General features: G+C 32.5%; 1 protein-coding gene across 4 annotated transcripts; it reads right to left on the bottom strand.

The window, feature by feature from the left end:
- Nucleotides 1-8,748: 8,748 nt before the first annotated feature.
- LOC114391954 (la protein 1-like) lies at nt 8,749-17,597 on the bottom strand. Of its 4 annotated transcripts, XR_003662215.1 has the most exons (12): nt 17,458-17,594; nt 17,277-17,355; nt 16,594-16,743; nt 15,902-16,044; nt 15,382-15,530; nt 14,875-14,976; nt 14,505-14,790; nt 14,228-14,375; nt 13,812-13,890; nt 10,524-11,090; nt 10,208-10,433; nt 9,417-10,123 (listed from the first exon to the last, which is right to left on the bottom strand). XR_003662215.1 is itself a non-coding variant. In XM_028352976.1 (11 exons), exons 1-11 carry the CDS (start codon nt 17,506-17,508, stop codon nt 11,381-11,383), a joined length of 2,211 nt encoding a protein of 736 aa, XP_028208777.1. In that variant the 5' UTR covers nt 17,509-17,597; the 3' UTR covers nt 11,156-11,380. The 4 variants fall into 4 exon arrangements, 2 of the variants coding, with proteins under 2 accessions (XP_028208778.1, XP_028208777.1); XR_003662214.1 differs by having other exon boundaries at nt 9,417-10,433; XM_028352976.1 differs by lacking the exons at nt 9,417-10,123; nt 10,208-10,433; nt 10,524-11,090 and adding exons at nt 11,156-12,040; nt 12,134-12,497 and having other exon boundaries at nt 17,458-17,597.
- Nucleotides 17,598-18,616: the final 1,019 nt, after the last annotated feature.

Raw genomic sequence — 18,616 nt, 5'->3', positions numbered from 1 at the left:
GGATGACCACATTCAAGGTTCCCAACAAAACACTCACTATCCTAAGGAAAAATTGCCTAAAATTATTACACACAAATGAAAGTTTGGTAACCTAAGGCTCCCAACACACTTCCAATGAAAGGCCTTTTTGTTACAAAACTTGAAAGCAATGAAGGTAAGTAAATTGTAAATTACAAAATTACAAAACGGTCCTCAATTTTGGTGGTTGTTCTCTCTTTGGTGATTCACTCAATTTGGAGTGCTTCTTAGTCCAATAGCTCTTAAGGTGGTTGGCCCCTCTTCTGGACTCAAATTCTTCAAGGGATGGCACCAATCCTCCTTCCAATTCCCTATATGGCAACCCACAAAAAAGGAAACAAAGATACAAGCAATAACCAAAGACCAAAAAAAAATGAAATGAAAGTTAAACCAATGGAGTTTTAACAAGACAATTTTTCAAGGATTATTCAACAATTAAAGCAATGAAAAGGACATAGAAGCAAGCTAGGACTCAAAGAGAAACTTAGAATGGCTCTAGAGTAGAGTAAAAAAACTGAAAAAAAGACTCAACAAAACTCTAGCTTTGGCACTTGTCTTCACACTAATTTTGAATTGAAATTTCCAATTATAGAATAAATTTTGAGCCAAAACAACAAGCACCCTTCCCTTTCACCTTTTTTTTCTGGATACTGATTTTCCTGCCAACTTGTGCGATTTTTAGTATTTTTTCCTTTTATCCAAATCACTTGTTTCTTTTTTTATAACTTTTTTCCAGATGTCTAGAAAATTCAGGAAAAATTTCAACTCAAAATTCAAAGTAACCAATTCTCAGTAATTTTTACAAGTTTGTACGTCCAAGCTGCCAGCACCAGCGATTTGTTTCTTTAAGCATGGTATATTGATTGCCTTGGGCTTACTTTCAACCTTCCTATGTATGTTGAACTCACTAGGATTGTTTACCACAGTTTTCAGAGTTCAATATTCACTTAGGATCAACATTTCAGCCAGCAATTCAATCACCAAAACTCAAATTCACAATAGACACAATCATAAAGAAACCTAAAAGTTCAAGAAAAGGTTCAAAATCAAAGACTCTCTAAGAATTTTGCATGAACATGTTAAGGACTAATTAACATGAAAGATTTGACTCAAATCAAATAATAGGCTAAAAGAATTTCATACACTCATGAACAAATGAGTTAGACAAAGAAACAAGAAAATAAAATTCAGCACAACATAAGAAATCTTATGTGACAAGTTTCATGATTAGACATGACTTCTATGACAAAACTACAATAGGTGAACAAGTCACTCTAGATTTTTGAGGTTTTCTTCTACTTTAATATTTTTGTAAGAATTTTATGGTTTAGGATTCAGCCACAAAAAATAACAAGACAAAACTCAAAGGAACCTAAACTCAACACAATTCATGGTTCAAGAACAAGAACAAGAAATTTGAACCATAGAAAATCAAATCTAACTTCTATAGCAAGTTTAATCGGTGGAAACTCTAAAGAATCATGTTAACAACATTTAGAACAAGACATGTGAGGAGATACATGGAGAAAAATGAAGAAACAACAATGGAAGAGAAGGTAAAGAAAAAAAATAATGGAGGTTTAAGGAGCACCTACTTGAAGCTCTTGTGCTCTGATTACCACTTGATGGAAGCTTGCTTGTAGGGCTTCTATGGAGGCTGGATCTTTGAGCTTCAATGGGGTCCTTTAATGGTGATTTTCCACCATGGAGATGCAGCAGAAGACAAAGGAAAATAGGTGAGAGGAGGCGCCATCCATTAAGGAATAAGCCATGGAAGAAGGAGCTTCACCACCAAGATGAGCCTTGGATAAGAAGCTTGGAGAGGATGCTTCAATGGAGGAAAAGAAAGAGGGAGAGAAAGAGAGAGGGGGAGCACGAAATTGAAGGAATAAAAGAGGTATAGAAGTGGAACTTTGAAGTATGTCTTACAAGACTCTCATTCATCAAAGTTACAACAAGTGTTACACATGCTTCTATTTATAGACTAGGTAGCTTCCTTGAGAAGCTTTCTTGAGAAAACTTCCTTGAGAAGCTTCTTTGAGAAAACTTCCTTGAGAAGCTAGAGCTTAGCTACACACACCCCTCTCATAACTAAGCTCACCTCCTTGAGAAGCTTCCTTAAGAAGATTCCTAAAGAAGCTAGAGCTTAGCTACACATACCTCTCTAATAGCTAAGCTCACCTCCTTGAGATGAGAAGCTAGAACTTAGCTACACACCCCCTATAATAACTAAGCTCACCCCCATGACAAAAAAACATGAAAATACAAAAAAAAAAGTCCTTACTACAAAGACTACTCAAAATGCCCCGAAATACAAGGCTAAAACCCTATACTACTAGAATGGCCAAAATACAAGGCCCAAACGAAGGAAAAACCTATTCTAATATTTACAAAGATAAGCGGGCTTATACTTAGCCCATGGGCTCGAAATCTACCCTAAGGCTCAAGAGAACCCTAGGGCCATCCCTTGGATCTCTAGCCCAATCTACTTGGAGTCTTCTACCCAATGCCCTTGCGAGATAGGATTGCATCAACCTTTCCCGGAGATGTCATCGTCTTCCAATCGAGACTTCGAAAAAGTCTCGTTTGCTATCCGTTAGACTCAAAAGTCCGGTAGCATGCAGTGACTAACGTCGTCATCTGCACCTTTCCAGGAGATGTCAACGTCTTCCGACCAAGACCGCGAAAAAGTATCATTTCTGCCGTCAGACTCAAGTGTCTGGTAGCATGCGAAGACGCCCTATACCGTAATCCGCACACATTTCGAAGACAAAAATATCTTCAGTCATTGCATGCTTTCAAAAGGCGACAATAACCCTCATTTACATTTCGAAGACAAAAATGTCTTCAGTCATTGCATGCCTTCAAAGGCAACAATGTCCTCATCTACATTTTGAAGACAACAATGTCTTCAGTCATTGCATGCCTTCAAAAGGCGACAATGTCTTCATTTGCATTTCGAAGATGACAATGTCTTCACCTCAAAAACTTCAATATCTTTTTCCCCTGTGCTTTGAAGGACTCGATGTCCTTTGTTTGTATGCTTTAAAAAATAAAAAAATAAAAAAAAGGAGAGTGAAAATTAAAATGAAAATGAATTAAGCGAGAAAAGAAGGAATTTCAATATCTTCATGCCTTCATGGGTTTTACTTCTTGGATTTGCGCTAGTGGTCGGTCGGGTAAAGATTCAGCTCGAACGAAATTAGTGTCTTATCTTTACTTCCCTTTTATCTACAATAATAGATAAGTAAAGAGGGGTAACTGTCATACCCTAATTTCGTTCGGGGACCATTGTTTGTCGGCATGCGACCTTCGCTTGACCACCTCAAAATGTTTAACACCCATCGTTGTGGAATTTGTAAAGTTCTGAGTTTCGGGAAGAAATCGGTCAAAAACACAAAAACGGAAGTGTATTTAGCAAAGTGGGGTGTGTCTAAATAAACTGTTACACTCTAATTTCATCTGAGGACCATTGTTGATTGCTTTGGAAGGCTTAACACTCATCGCGGTGGAATCTGTAAAGTTTCGTGAGATTTCGGAAAGAAAACAACCAAAAACACAAAAACGGGGGGTGAACTTATCAAGATAGTGGTGCAAATACCAATTTGAATCTAGGCCCTTCCAAAACATTTTGAAAGTTGGGTTGCTTAAGGAGGAAGCAACTGGGCGGCAAGCTCCTCCATGTTTTGTTGAAAAATGGATTTCGGGGCTTTCGTGGCTTCCGTAATGCTTCCATAAAATTTCCAAAAACCTTGGGTAAGCATATTTCACTTAATATTGGTGAAAGGGAAGAGAAAGAAAGATGAAAATCAAATCTGAAACACTTCCGTAAGGCTTCCGTAACTTTTCCGTAAAGTACGAAAAGGGGGGTGAACTTAGTAATTGGGGTGTGCTTAGAAATCTTCCTCAAGAAGCCTCTGGGCGGCAAGCACCTCCCTTTTTCCCTATAAATAGGGGAGGGAGGGCTGTTTCAAAAATATTCCGGACCCCTTGGCTATGCATTTCAGCTGTTTTGAGTGAAAAAATGTGTTTGCGTGAAAAAAAAAATCCAAGTCGAGGTGCTTCTGTAATGCTTTCGAGACATTTCCATAAGCGATTCTGTGGAAATTCTTCATCATTCTTCATCGTTCTTCACCATTTTTCGTTCGTTCTTCGGTCTTCAACCGGTAAGTTCCCAAAATCGAATCTTTCAATTCATTTGATGCACCTTTAGTGGTCCCTACTTGTTGTGTGTACTTTCACTTTCATTTTGCTTACTTTTAGTTTTCTTTTCTTCCTCTTTAACGAGCTTTTAACCATTTATTTAAGTCGTTTTCTCACCTAATAAATGATAAAATGAATTTCAACCGATCATTTGTGTTGTAATCTTGTTTAATCACTGTTAAAACAAAATCTAACCGATCGTTCACACTGTAACCTCGGTTAAACAAAAAAAAAAGCAAAATAATAATAAAATAATCAAAATATCTTGAAAAAAAATAATAATAAAATAATCAAGAAAAATCAATTGCATGTTTTTCTTTGAAAGTTTCCTTGAATTAATTTACTAATAATCAAAGTGGAACCAAGGCTAAAATCAACTCACAAATCAAGCTTTGTCCGCAAAAATCACTTGAAACCGTTTTAAGGTCCAACGCCTTAAACGGTCCTCTTTGCTTTTATCGGTTAACATGGATCGTTCAAAAGCATAAAATCAACACATAACTTTACCACTTTTGCAAGAACTACGTAGATCTGAGTTCCTCATCTCAAATTGAGGACATGTGGGAGCAAAAGCCCCGCTTTTGTCGACCACCCCAAGAGATCGTTAATGGTCCAACGCCTTAACGTTTCTCTCATTTCAAAAACCAAGAGATCGTTAATGGTCCAACGCCTTAACGTTTCTCTCTTTTCCAAAAATCAAAAAGATCGTTTAATGGTCCAACGCCTTAAATAACTTTTGTTCGGTTAAAATATATCTTGCGAAAAAAAAAGATAAAAACAACTTAACCAACGTTTAGTTCTAAAAAAACTACGTAGGTCTGATTTCCTCATCGCAATTGAGGATACGTAGGAGCGAGCGAAACACACTTGTCGACCACAAAAAGATAAAAAATACAAAAGACCCATAAAAAACATAAAACATAAAAAGGGGAAAATAAAACAAATTGAAGACATGATATTGCACATTTGATTAAAGGTTGTTGTCCCTTGTGACGGACGCGTGGGGTGCTAATACCTTCCCCATGTGTAAAAACAACTCTCAAACCTTTCACGATTAAAGTTCTTAGACCACACGTTACGGTTTTTCCGATGTTTTCCTCGAATAAACATTGGTGGAGACTCCGTGCACCTTCCTCCCTTGGAAGACGCACCCGTGAGCCCTCACGTCGCCCTCCTGCCGAAGAGTAGGTTGCAACAACTCTGTCACTCAATTTTTCATAGTTTTGCTCCTAACTTATTTTTAGCACTTTCGATGCTCCGGGAGTTGCATTTTCGCAAATCTTATATGTTACCCTACATTTTCAAACCTAAAAAATTTGTTTTTGAGGTCAAAACTTTAATACAAATAGTTCATACTGTTGTAACTCTCATTCCAAATTCGTGCCAGATTTTTCATTTTACTAAAGGTCCTTAAACTTGTTTTATTTGTAACTTTAGCTAGGAAACTATGATTTGGGTGAAATTTTAGGTTAACTCTATGTTTTAACATGCAAAGAACTCATTTTTGGCATAAAAAACTCTAGGAAACACAACTCAGCACACAGATTCAGGACATGACAACAAGCTCAAAAATTTTAAAGCAACATTTCAAGGAAGTTCAACAACAAGCATATGATTCAAGAGTTGGAGAGACCCCCCTTACCTCTTGTAGGTTCTGCAAAATTTAGAAGAATAAGGGAGTTTAGATTCAGATTTCCAACCTTCAAGAGTGCAAAATATGGTTTTGAAACTACAAGTGAGTAAAATTGACTATAGGACTTCTTGCACTTTTTGAAAACTAACTATAAAAGCATAAAATAAAATTTTGCCAAAAATGGTAAAATTGCTTTTTCTAAAACTAGTAAATCTTATCCTAATTTTCTAGATTAGTGTTAACTTTCTATATTAGTGTGTTAACCTCTCTTGGAATAGGTGTACTCAAAGTGAACCTTGCACAAAGTCCATTCACACAGAGGCAAATTACACTGTGACTCGATACATAGTACAATTCTTGCACAGATGGAAATCTAACTCATAATTTTTATTTCTCGGTCAAGCTTTACTAAAACAATCATATATATATATATATATATATATATATATATATATATATATATATATATATATATATATATATATATACACACACACACACACACACACACACACACATAGCATGAAATTCTATGATTAAAAACATATAACTACTAAAATTAAATTCATATATGCACAGATGACACAACACAAAATTTTCTCTGGTTGTAATTTTTTTTCGGGTTGTTACAACTTTAACTATTTTAACTATTCTATATCATATAATTAGACATTTTAATTAGTCACCAACTAATTAAACTAAAATTCTATTTTTAAACTAGTTATATAGTCATTTACTAAAATACCCTCCACTTTAAACTCTTATGACTTAATTACCCCTTTTCTAATTCTATGAAATCTAGATCACCATTAATCAACCTTAACTATCCCCATTTAGTTTCTAACTTTACTTACATTAATTACTAATTTTCTTTCAAGCTTCTAATTTCTATTTTAGACCAAAATCTAATTATTAACATCTAGGTCATTAATGAGTTGACCATTATTTGACTATAATTTTTTTTTCTAAATCATCTTGATTCTTTCTAGACTTTAGCTTAACAACTTAATAGTTTAACCATGCCTAGGTATCCTATGATAACATCTCATTTTTTACCATTTCAATAATCTAAAAACACTACCCAATCGCATAACAAAACAATAACATTGTCTACCACACATACATGAAAAATTAAGATGTTACAAAGATCATTATGAGGTTCCATTCCGAGGAACTTTTCTAAGATTTCCATTTTGAGGAACATTATGAAGAGTCATCAAAATAATGATTATAATGTTTGCTGAAATTAAGTTCATGCCTTATTAAATACTCTTGATGAAGTTTAGATTGTATTATCTCATTTTTATGTAGTGTGACTTCATCTCTTCTTAACACTTCTTTACAACTTCATGCATTCTGAAGTTAGACAACTTTAGAGAGACTTTTGTAGAAGCTAGTTGCTACTGTGTTAGTGTTATTGTTTATGGTTAGACTAAGTTGTTTTCTTCAATCCTTCAATTTGATGCTTCTCATCATTATTACATCATTGGAAAGGTTGTGGCCTCGATCACAAGTGAAGGATGTGTTGTTGTTGTTGATGTTTTTTTGCTTTACGTTCTCACCATAACAAAGATCTACAAATTATGGATTTTTTATCCTAGAGAATCAACTTCCCTACAAACAGTGCCATTGTTATGATGTAGGAGTGGTAAGGAATGGAGTGGGTGAAAAAATTATACCATTGTTTGGTTTAAAAAAATAAGGATGGTAAGTGATGGATCCCACTCCACTGTTCAGTTTCGTTTTCATCCCCCTCGATTTGGGATGCAGAGGATGGAGTACAGATTTCCTAATTTATAGAATATATAATTTGGCCTTTTTTTTTACAACTGCCCACTCCAAAGAGAACAATTATACTTTCTTCTATCTCTTCCTGCTAGTGCCGTGGGAGTTCTTCCTCTTGTGTGTTGCTGTATGCTTCTCCGGTAAAAGCTACATGTCATACCTACGTGCTTCTTCTTCTTGCTTGATGGATCATTTCACTTTTTTCCTAATGTTTATTAATGTCCTGCTAATATGTACACCATTTCTTCATTACCTTTCTCGTCAATCCTATTGCTTATCATGTAAATGATTTTGCTGCATATATTGCTGAGGTATTTAAGTCGCTCCATTCTATTATAAATTACCCAAACAATAGAATGGTATTTTAAATCCAATCCATTTCACTCCATTATATTCCAATTATTCATTCATTTAAATTATAATAATAATTTAAAAAATCAAAAACCGACAAACCAAACCATATGTTTGATGACTTTATCTAAACTAAACCAAACCACAAGATTTGTTTAATTTAATTTGGTGTTATACTTAAACAGCACTGCATCTTTATTGTTTGATTCAAATGACTTTATCTAAAAAATCAAATCACACCACAAGCACCCCTAATATTAACCATAAATTTTGTAAAAATAAAAAACTTCAAACATTAACGAACTAAATAATGAAAACCTTTAGGGCCAAATGAACGACACTTTATTCTTTCCCCAATAAAACTTTGACTGCATGTAACTTTAAATACAAAATAAAATAACTGATAAAACATACTCCATTCTCTTTTATAAGGAAAAAAATTCACATTTATTAAAAAAATTAATTTACTTCATTAAATGTATCATTTTCAATTAAAAACAATTTTTTTAAACTACCTTTTATTAAAACTTGATATTAAACACAAACCCCTATTAAATAAGATATTTTGAACATAATCTCATTAAATAATACAAAAATTAGTAAATTTTACTTATATTTGAGAAGAAAAAAATTGAATTCTTTTTGCTTATTTTATTAAAGATAAAAGAGGGAGTACCACTCATTAATCAAAGATTCATGCAAAAATACAAAAGGAAAAACGATAATACCATAGGGCAGTTAAAAACAGCTTCCCCAAAAAAGATTCAAATAACGGTATGCATTAAATTATAATACGGCAAACTGCCAAAATAATAGTAATAATTTAGTTACAACTAACCACGAAATCTAAGTTGCTGCGAACTACATCATGCAACTCTTGATGCAGAGCTATAAACAGATCAAAAACTGATCTCTTAAGTTATCATATATCTCTCAGAACCACAAAAAACTGATCTCTTAAGTTATCTATAACCATTAACTATGACTTTCTAACTTTGTTTGGGCGATCTACTGCAGATTCATTCTCTCTGGACCTGGAGTATTTGCCCCCTCTACCATGTTTTCCACCCCTGCAAATAAATGAAAGAATGTGTTGGGGACCAAAAAGCGCATAACTTTCAGAGAAAATTGAATAACTTTTTGGTCTTGTAATTTATTATTGAAGTATAATTTGGTCCTCAATTCATTTTTAGTAATCTGTATTTTGTAACGGTTTAAAATCACTTAGTAACAGTTTTGAATCGCCACAATGTGTAATTTCTTACCATTTAGATTGAATGTTCAAATTGAATTGATTTAAAAAAATTAGAGAACTAAATTGAACCAAAAAAAATTAGAGGATTAAATTGAATCTAAGGGGGGTGTATTGGATTGGGATTTTGAGAGAATATTTTGACAAAAACAATCTTGAATATTTTAAAAGATTATGTGGGATTATATTGATTTTGTGGGATTTTAAAAGATTTTTTTAAAAAAAATTTTTACAATCAGGATTCTTAACCCAAGATTTTAATAGATTTCTAACACAGATTTTTAAGATTTCAAAGTACTTTATGAATTTTTAAGATTTTGAAAGATTAAACAAAATAATAACGGAAGTTACAAAAGTGAATGAAAAAGATGATAAATAAATTATAATGTTTGAATAAAGAAAATAAAAACGATAGAAATTTTAAACCTTTTAATAACAAAGTCATTATTGCCTAAAAAAATAATAACAAAGTGATTCTCACTTCATGTTCGCCTAATTATTAGCATTTCTCCACATATCTGAACCTATATTAGTCCTCCATATATTAGCATCTTCTCGTTCCTGCTCTTGCGTTTGAACAATGGGTTCATGATCATTGTCTTCGTAATTTGGTAACACTGAAGATGAAGATGAAGACTCGTCAGTAGGTTCCACTGGAAATTCATCAGAACGACATTCTTTGCGAAGAAAATTATGAAGTGCTGCACATGCCAACACAAGCTCTGCTTGTGTTTTAAATAGAAATGGAGGTGCTGACTTAAAAATTGTGAACCGCGATTTAAAAATACCAAATATCCTCTCAATCACATTCCTTAAGGATGCATGCCGAAGATTAAATAATTCCTTTTCATTTTCAGGGTCATTACCGTGACCTGCAAAATCTTGTAGATGATATCGTACACCTCAATATGGGGCTAAAAATTTGCGTCGATTAGGAAATCCACAATCCACCAGATAATAATTACCTTAGGGCACTTTAAGTCCATTCTTCCTTGCCAAAGCATCACTTAACACCTTGGAATCATATGCTGAACCCTCCCACCCGCTAAGAACGTACATGAATTTCAAATCAAAGTTACAAGCAGCTAATACATTTTGTGATATATTTCCATGACAATCACGATAATTGCTTACATCTCGTCCTTTTACTGATGCGGGAATATGTGTACCATCAATAGCTCCAATGCAATCCTAAAGTGTGTGTATCAATAATCATAAATATTATTATAATAATCACAATTATAATTATAATTTTGTTATAATTAGATAATGATCACATACCTTAAAATAAGGATAAAACCTTGTGCTTTCCCTTATTTTTGCAGGCACAGTTGAGCCTGGTCTAACCATTAAATCAGGTGCTAATGAGTTCAGAGCTTTCAAAATCTTGTGAAAATTTTCACTTGTAGCAAATTGTGATCGGCCAAATGTATTGCGGATTACACAATATCGAGTGTTCTGGCCGACAATCTGTAGGAATGATGCAAGCATTTCTTCAACACAAATAAATCTTGTATCCTCCAAAGGTGTTTTTTCTCTTATAATCGTGCACAACTTTCGAAATACATCAGGATACATCCTATATACTTGTCGAAAGATTGCAGGATCATCGTTTAATGCTTTGTGTATATAGTCATATCCCCGACTAGTAATTTGTGGTCGAGTTAATGGACGTTCAATATGTTCACCACGCATCATATTCAAAAACTGATTTAATATATCTATTAAAGCATAAATTGTCATCACATATGTGTATGTGGCTTCATAAAATTCTTCATTTGTTTCCTCGTCATCTATATCTTCATCATTTGTATCTTCATTATATATATCTCCATCCATTTCTTCGTTCTTTATGTCATGGTCATGGTTATAAGTCAATATCAAAGTTAATACAAATTCATATATAAAATAAATATAACTAAAGTTTAACCACAACAATTTCACAAAATATATAACCTAAATACTTCAACCATAATAGTTCGACCAAAAAACAAACCAAATATTTCAACCAAAATACAACCATAATAGTTCGACCAAAAAACAAACCAAATACTTCAACCAAAATAGAGACCCAAAAGATATAGTTCAACAAACTCACGATGTTTAAAATAATATGTTAATAATAGATGATCAAAATATTAATTATTCCCTAACTTAAAATTTATCCAAGATGAGCGTTCTTCCGGTGACATCTTCAAGAAAAAATCCTTTTTTGCTTTAGTATTTAACAATTCAACTGTCTTGAAACGCGTTATGTCATCCAAATTTGAAATTTCTTTTATAACATCCCAAATAATACCCTCGAGCTCTCTATCGAGCTCTCTATCTCTATCTCTATCTTTTTCTCTTTTCTCCATCATGTTGGATATTTTTTCAAAATTCACAGCAATAGTCCCAATGCCAACAGAAAGATTTTCCAGAACGTTGCCTTGATTGTTGATCCCAACAGCGCTTGAACTCCCTCCATACTCGGATCTCCTTCGCTTGTGACAGTTTTGTTTTTCTATGGGAACCTCTGAATCTAAAGGGGGGTGGGATGATGGACTTGGTTGGTTTGATGGAGGCTGATATGCTGGTTCATAGTTATTTGATGTTATGAATGTATCACTATTAGGATCATATGAAAATTCTTTTATCCCAACAGTTCTATTTTCTGGCTCAAAAGTTGTTGCATCAGTATCATCTGGATCGACTGATATAGAATTATTCCCGCTAGAAACTCCACCCCCAACAACGATCTTCAAATACTCATAATCAACCATACTTTTTCCTCGAAGTTTGCTGTGACTTGGGTGGGACTAAAAAAAAATCATTGTTAATATACTACAAATATTATAATTTACTAAATTTATAACTATTAATATATTTAAAAGATTATGAACTTAGCTCACCTTTAAGTAATCTTTCCATACATCCTCATGAGCAGTGAAAGTTTTTTCAATTGGGTCCCATCCAAAACCAGAGTTGTTGCGCATAAGGGTTGACATCATGTTATACTGGTTTCGAAACCACTTTATCCGACTCAAATAATGACTATAAGTTTTAGGGAATTTAGTTTTTGCATTGAGTTGAGGAAGTATTATTCGTTCTACATTTTGTTTGCTAAGTGACCCATTGACATCACGCAATCCCCTATTCATAGCATCCACCAAGAGGTGCAACAACTCATTGGTATCCTCCATAGTCCAAGATACATAATTATCTTTGTCTCTACTCTTTTCTTTGTTATTTTCTTGTGAATCCCCCATTTGATCGCTAATATATATATAAGAAACTAGTTATTTGACAAAAATAGTTATTGTTTCCTAATTGTCAAAAGTATAGTGACTATATCCCGAATAATATACAATTCAATAGAAAAACCAATAAAAAACTGCCTAATAATAAAATAAAGGTCATGCTAACATGCGCACTTAGGGCACATGTTAAGGATACTTCCAATAGTAACTATGTCTTAAAAACAACAATTTTTGACTTTTAAAAAAGTAAATTGCACAACTTTCAATACAAAATTTCTATACATAATACACTAACAAGTGTCTTAAGGGCACATGTTAGCATTTTCCATAAAAATAATACTCATATATCATAAAATCATTTAAAAAAAAACTATTAACAAAATAACAATAATAATAACACAATAACAATTAAAAAATTATTAACACAATAATAATAATAATAACACGCTGTCAAAAAAATAATAATAACACATTAATAATTAACATTTTAATAATAACACAAGAAAATAATAATAATAATAATAATGGATGTTGTAAAAAAACAAGTTGAAGAAATAGAAAAAAAAAAATTTTTTATTTTGATTTGCATATACAGTACTAAAAAAAAGCAATATGAAATCTTGATGCATATCAATTGTCATTCTTTTGATGCATATTCATTGCCTGGACGTTGAAAACAATATGAATACGAAATCTTGAAGCATATACAGCACCCTTTTCTTTTGATTTGCGTAATATACATATAGTATGAACAATATTGACTATCGATTGCCATTAAAAAAATAGGTAAAATTGATTGAAAAGTTGTAAGAGAATGAACCTGGTAGTGGTTTGTGTCTTGTTCGGCAGGAGAAGAAAAAGTCTTTGGAAGATTATGAAAAGTCTCAAGGGTTTGGGTGAGATTGTTGGAGGAGTATTTTATGTGTATTTCTAACTAAAAAGTCTCTCAAAATCCATTCCACAAAAGAATCCATCAAAATCTATTTACTTTTGAATACCAAAAGACATTTTAAAAGTGGTAAGAAATCTCAATTGAATACCAACAGATTTTGTTGCCCTGAAAAAAAATCTTTATTGTCTTAATTGAATACCACAAGATTTGTTTATATTTTATAAAAGTCTTGATTGAATACCACAAGACTTTTTAATCATAAAAAAGTCTTTTAAAATCCTTTGAAATCTTAATCCAATACACCCCCCTAAAATTAGAGGACTAAAAATTGATCAAAATTTCATCAACCAAAAATATATTTAAGCCAAAAGTAGGGAAAGGAACCAATACAGACTTATTCAAGTCAAACTAAAGGCATGGTTGAGTGCATCCACTTACCTTCCTCGGTTATTTGTGCATCCTCGGATCTTTCCCTGATTACCACGAAGCAGGGTCCAGTATTCTCTCTCAGCCTCACCTATAATCATAACACAATTACAGCTCTCAGATTAATCAATCAAATTTGACTGTGTTAGAATATGTCAATTTAGTACTAATCACTGCAACAATGTCCATGAAGTTTCATGTTTGCAAACAAAAAAATGGGAGAGAGAACAAATGCAACAAAGAGAAATTGTACCAGCTCATGTGTCAAGTAAATCGTTCTTAGAGAAAAAGGAAGGAAAAACTAACTAGGTTAGAAAGTAATTTTGTTGATCAAGAATGAAGTGAGCTTTTATAAAAAAAAAAAATACACATGAAACAAAAGCATGAATAACTGTTTTGAAAAAAACTAAATCAGATGTGAAACAAACCAGTTACTGGATCTAGAGTAGCAATATAATTTTTCACAACTAAGCCCTCCTTTTCAGAAAGAACTGCAGCAGCACGAGCTTTCTGAGCAGCTTCAGGTTCTTCAAATTGAATGTATCCTGACTCTTCTCCAATCTTGAAATCAATGTACTGAGCAGGCAAACAATATACAATTTATACCAGTCTTAATCAATTCAAATATAACTAAAATATTGAACAAAAATCAAAACAAAAGGCATAAAGCCCCACAAGCTAGAGAAAGGGAAAAAACCCAACTACCTTCACAGTACCAAACTTCTCAAAGACACCCTTTAAATCCTCACGTGAGACAACATCATTGTTGTCCTTGTAAGCAGCAGCATAATTTTTTCCATCAGTTTCTTTGCTCTTTTCTTCACCTTCTGTGTCTTTTCCTTCACTCACTCCATTGTTTTCTTTATCATTGTCAGCATTATCCTTCACAACATTACTGTCATTGGCTTGCTGATCAATGTTATTTTGATCCAAAGGAACTTGATCAGAAATGCTCTTTAGTTTGAAGGCTATAAGTAAGCCTTTAGGGTAGCTGTGATAAACATAAAAAGACAATTAGTTGATAAACTTTTTTATTTTGTTGTAGGGTGGGGATTAAAAGAATTCAGTATCTTACTTTGCTTCTGTATTTGTGTTATTCTGGTGACCTGAACCCAAAGGTGGCCGGAATTTTTCTTGCTCTTCTAATTCCTTTTCTCTTTGTGCATCAAAGTCCTTCCTAAATTGGATATAACCATAAACAATATTAGACTATGCATATGTAGACAGTCTCACATCCTAAAATTCTCATGTTAGAACAAAACCGAACATTGCAAGCCAAATGCTGTAAATTCAAAATTAAAATGTAGTGATGCCAAGAGCAACACTGGCATTAAATCAACTACTATCAGTTTGCATTTTTTTCTTCTTTTTTTCTTATTATAAATATTGAAATAATTGCAAATCTTATTGCAATATAAATTTTTTTACATAGGAATTTGACAGAAAATATTGGATTATCCTCCCTCTCTTTCCCTAACATTAGAAATTACTCTAGTATACAATACAAAAAATAAAATAAACTTTTTAAATTATAAATGATCAATGGTCAGTGACTCAATTGATTCACTATAAGCATTCTTACTTTAGCTTTAATTGTAGCTCAGCCCCTGCATAGACCAGACTTTGCTTCAAAACTTTTTCCGTTTCTTCATCTGATGAGAACTCAACAAGGGCAGTGCCACAAAAGAACTTTTTGTCTCCAACATGGCGAGGCAACCGAACACTATTAACCTGAAACAGAATAACAAGAATGCCATTTTTGTTACATAAAACAAAATAAATTATCAAAAGTACTTCATACCTCCAGGACTATATGACAAAAAAATTTATCATTAAAGGAATATATAATCAGAAGCAAGAAAAGATTAACCAGTGGAATCAAATTTCAGATTTTATTTTTAAAAGATAATGACAACCTGTTAATAAGAAGAATAGCAACTGTGCTCCAATTTTATATCAAGAGATTTAAAGAACTTATAGACAGACAGTTTTCACGCCAGTTGCCACATAGCATGCATCAAAACCAACTATAGAGAGAGGTACTATAATGCTCTCTAGCTAAAATGTTCTAAAGTAAACATGTCACCAATCCTAAATTTTACCTTGGCATATTGAGCAAAGAATGTCTCCACATCTTCAAGCTTCACATCATATTCAAATGGCAATGCAGCAATTGTTCTTATCTCTACCTGCTCAATTACCTCTTCTGGCTTCAGAAGTTCAGTTGCCCTGCCAACTTTGGTCCCTGAAAGATACAAATAGACGATATGAGAGACATGGTTTATAAGTAACGTGTTTATTCAACATGGAACTAGCACCCAAAATTAAAAAAACAAAACATTTTCATACAATCAACTGATCTGGCAGTGACAAATACGTGGTTATATAGATGTCCTTTTCATTCATAGTCTCACCCCCAAGAAACACTAATTAAAGTTAAAAAGTAAACTTAATTAATGACCATAGGCCTCCTCTGCCACCACAATAACCCTAAAAAAATTTAATAACAATAAATAAAAAAGTGTCATAACCATTAGAAGTTTTCAACCAAATAGAGCTTTGCATGTTGCTACAACATGCAGGGTAAAAGAACCACTATATCCAAAAGTCCAAACTAATCAGAAAAAGGGACTAATTCACACAACTAATAAGCTATAAGAGGAAATTGCATTAAACTAGATTCTTTACTTATGAATACATGCATAAAGTCATAAACACATAATTTATCATTGCCCGAATGAAACTGCATTTCTCATAAAACTAAACGTAAATGCTTGTAACACAAGTAACTAACCATCTTCAGAGACTCTGACCAAAGCCGAATTTTTCAAAGCTTGAGCAACAGCTTTAACAGTATCTTTGGTCACCCCGTCCAGCTTAACATCCCCCAGATTAAGATGGGTTCGCATCCGATTAAAAGAGCAAATCAAAGCCAAACTAACCACTGTGCGGTTGCAGCAAAAGTCAAGACCAACAACATTGAAAAATGCAAAGAAATGCACAAACTAAGATATAGGTTTGGTTTGATTAACTAGGTTTCAATGAATTCAATGAATAGGAATAAGAGCAAATTACAGCAACACCCCCCTAAGCTTTTATCAAATTATACATAACCCCATCCTTTTTTTTATTTTTCTACACTAACCCCTCTAAGTTTGAAAACATTATACTAACACCCCAACAAAACTTACACTAACACTTCCTACAAGAGGTGAAAGTAATGGTTAAAAAAGCAGGGATGCTTGTGTAATTACACGAAAACTCAGGTGTTGTTGTAATTTGCTCTAAGAATAAAGACAATTTTAAATTTCGCATCACCATAAGTAATTTTCACATTATTTTTCAATCAAAATTAGAAAACTGGCTATTTTTTTTTTTTTTGGAAAAACAACAAATCATATAATCACTTAAGCGAAACGCTATAAACATGAAGCAATTTAATGAGAGTGCCAAAAGCAGAATAGAGATGAAGGATACTGCCATCTTCGCTTTCGGTGACGGTTTTCCTGAGAAAATTGTCTCTGGGAAGGTTGCTATCACTGAAATAGAACTCCACCTGTTTTTTGAGGACAAAACGGAAACGAGAGTTGAATAAACGGCAAAGCATAAGCGAACGAGTATTGGAGAACAGCCAAACGCAAAAACGACGGCTACGAACCTGTCGTACGACTTTCTTTGCGGTTTCCTCGTCCAGTGACGCGGTCGACATTGTTCAAAAGGAAATCAAAGAGGCGCGGTGTCGGAGAACGTGAAGGGAAGAGAGGGAGAGTGTAGGGTTTTTGAGATTAAGGTTTGGTTTCTTCCACCTCTTATATATTTGCAATTTCATGTTTGAATTTTTAAGCGTTCATCATTATTAATTTTAAAAAGGATAAATTTCTATTTTGTTATCCTGTTAATTGTTTTTATGGTATTTTAAGTCGGGTGCTCAGAAATAAAATAATTAAAAAGATTAAAAAAGTATTTTAATTTTATCCAAATCTCTGTAATTATTTATATATATATATATATATATATATATATATATATATATATATATATATATATATATATATATATATAATTATAAATAGGCATGAAAACGAACATTATGTATTTCGTTTCAAATCTTCGAGCCCATTCTAATTTATGATCCTTGCTAGAGATAAAATATTTTGTATACACCACTGTTTGACGTCGAATATATCCATCATTTCTCATTCTCATTCTCATCTTCATTTTTGTCAACTAAAAATATATTATTTTTAAATAATAATTTATATATATTTCTTTTCTAATTTTAAATTTAAATTAATTTCAGATGTTATTAAATTGTCTAATTTTAATATTAAATTGGAAAATATCAATATTGTAGATAAATAAAAGGAAAAAAGGAAATAAAAACCTTAAAAGGAAAAATAACGTAAAAAAAGAAAAGGAAAGAATAAACGCTAAAAGAAAATAAATAAAATTAAGTTTGATAGATGATAAAAAAGTAATTTCCTTTCTGATATCTTTATCTTTACTTTATATCTTTAATTCATACTATATTTCTATATTTAATTTAATTAAATGGACAGTTTCTATATTTTAATTGTTTTTTTTTTAAAACGTGCCTCAAATATGAAAATATTTTTTCCTTTATTTTATCAAATTTAAGTGACAAGAATTATCACACTTTCTAACAATTAATATATTACAGGATAATATTGAATTTTAGTTTCTTATTTTTAAATTGAAACATTTTATCCCATTTTTAAGAAATTTATAATTTTAGTTCTTATTTTTTAATTGTTATTTTGTTTCTCATTTTTTTAAAAAAAAATCATAATTTTAGT

The sequence above is a fragment of the Glycine soja genome, chromosome 17 (assembly GCF_004193775.1).
Source record: "Glycine soja cultivar W05 chromosome 17, ASM419377v2, whole genome shotgun sequence".
NCBI lineage: Eukaryota > Viridiplantae > Streptophyta > Magnoliopsida > Fabales > Fabaceae > Glycine > Glycine soja.
Note: the sequence above shows the minus strand (reverse complement) of the source record. Positions and strands in the feature narration are given on the sequence as shown.

Excerpts from the sequence above, each read along its gene's own strand:
- LOC114391954 (XM_028352976.1), bottom strand. The coding sequence starts at position 17,508 with ATGTCGACCGCGTCACTGGACGAGGAAACCGCAAAGAAAGTCGTACGA. Across the intron at positions 15,531-15,901 it reads TCTTTGCTCAATATGCCAAG|GTTAATAGTGTTCGGTTGCC; the intron begins GTAAAATTTAGG and ends ATTCTGTTTCAG. Across the intron at positions 14,977-15,381 it reads GAGCTACAATTAAAGCTAAA|GAAGGACTTTGATGCACAAA; the intron begins GTAAGAATGCTT and ends TATCCAATTTAG.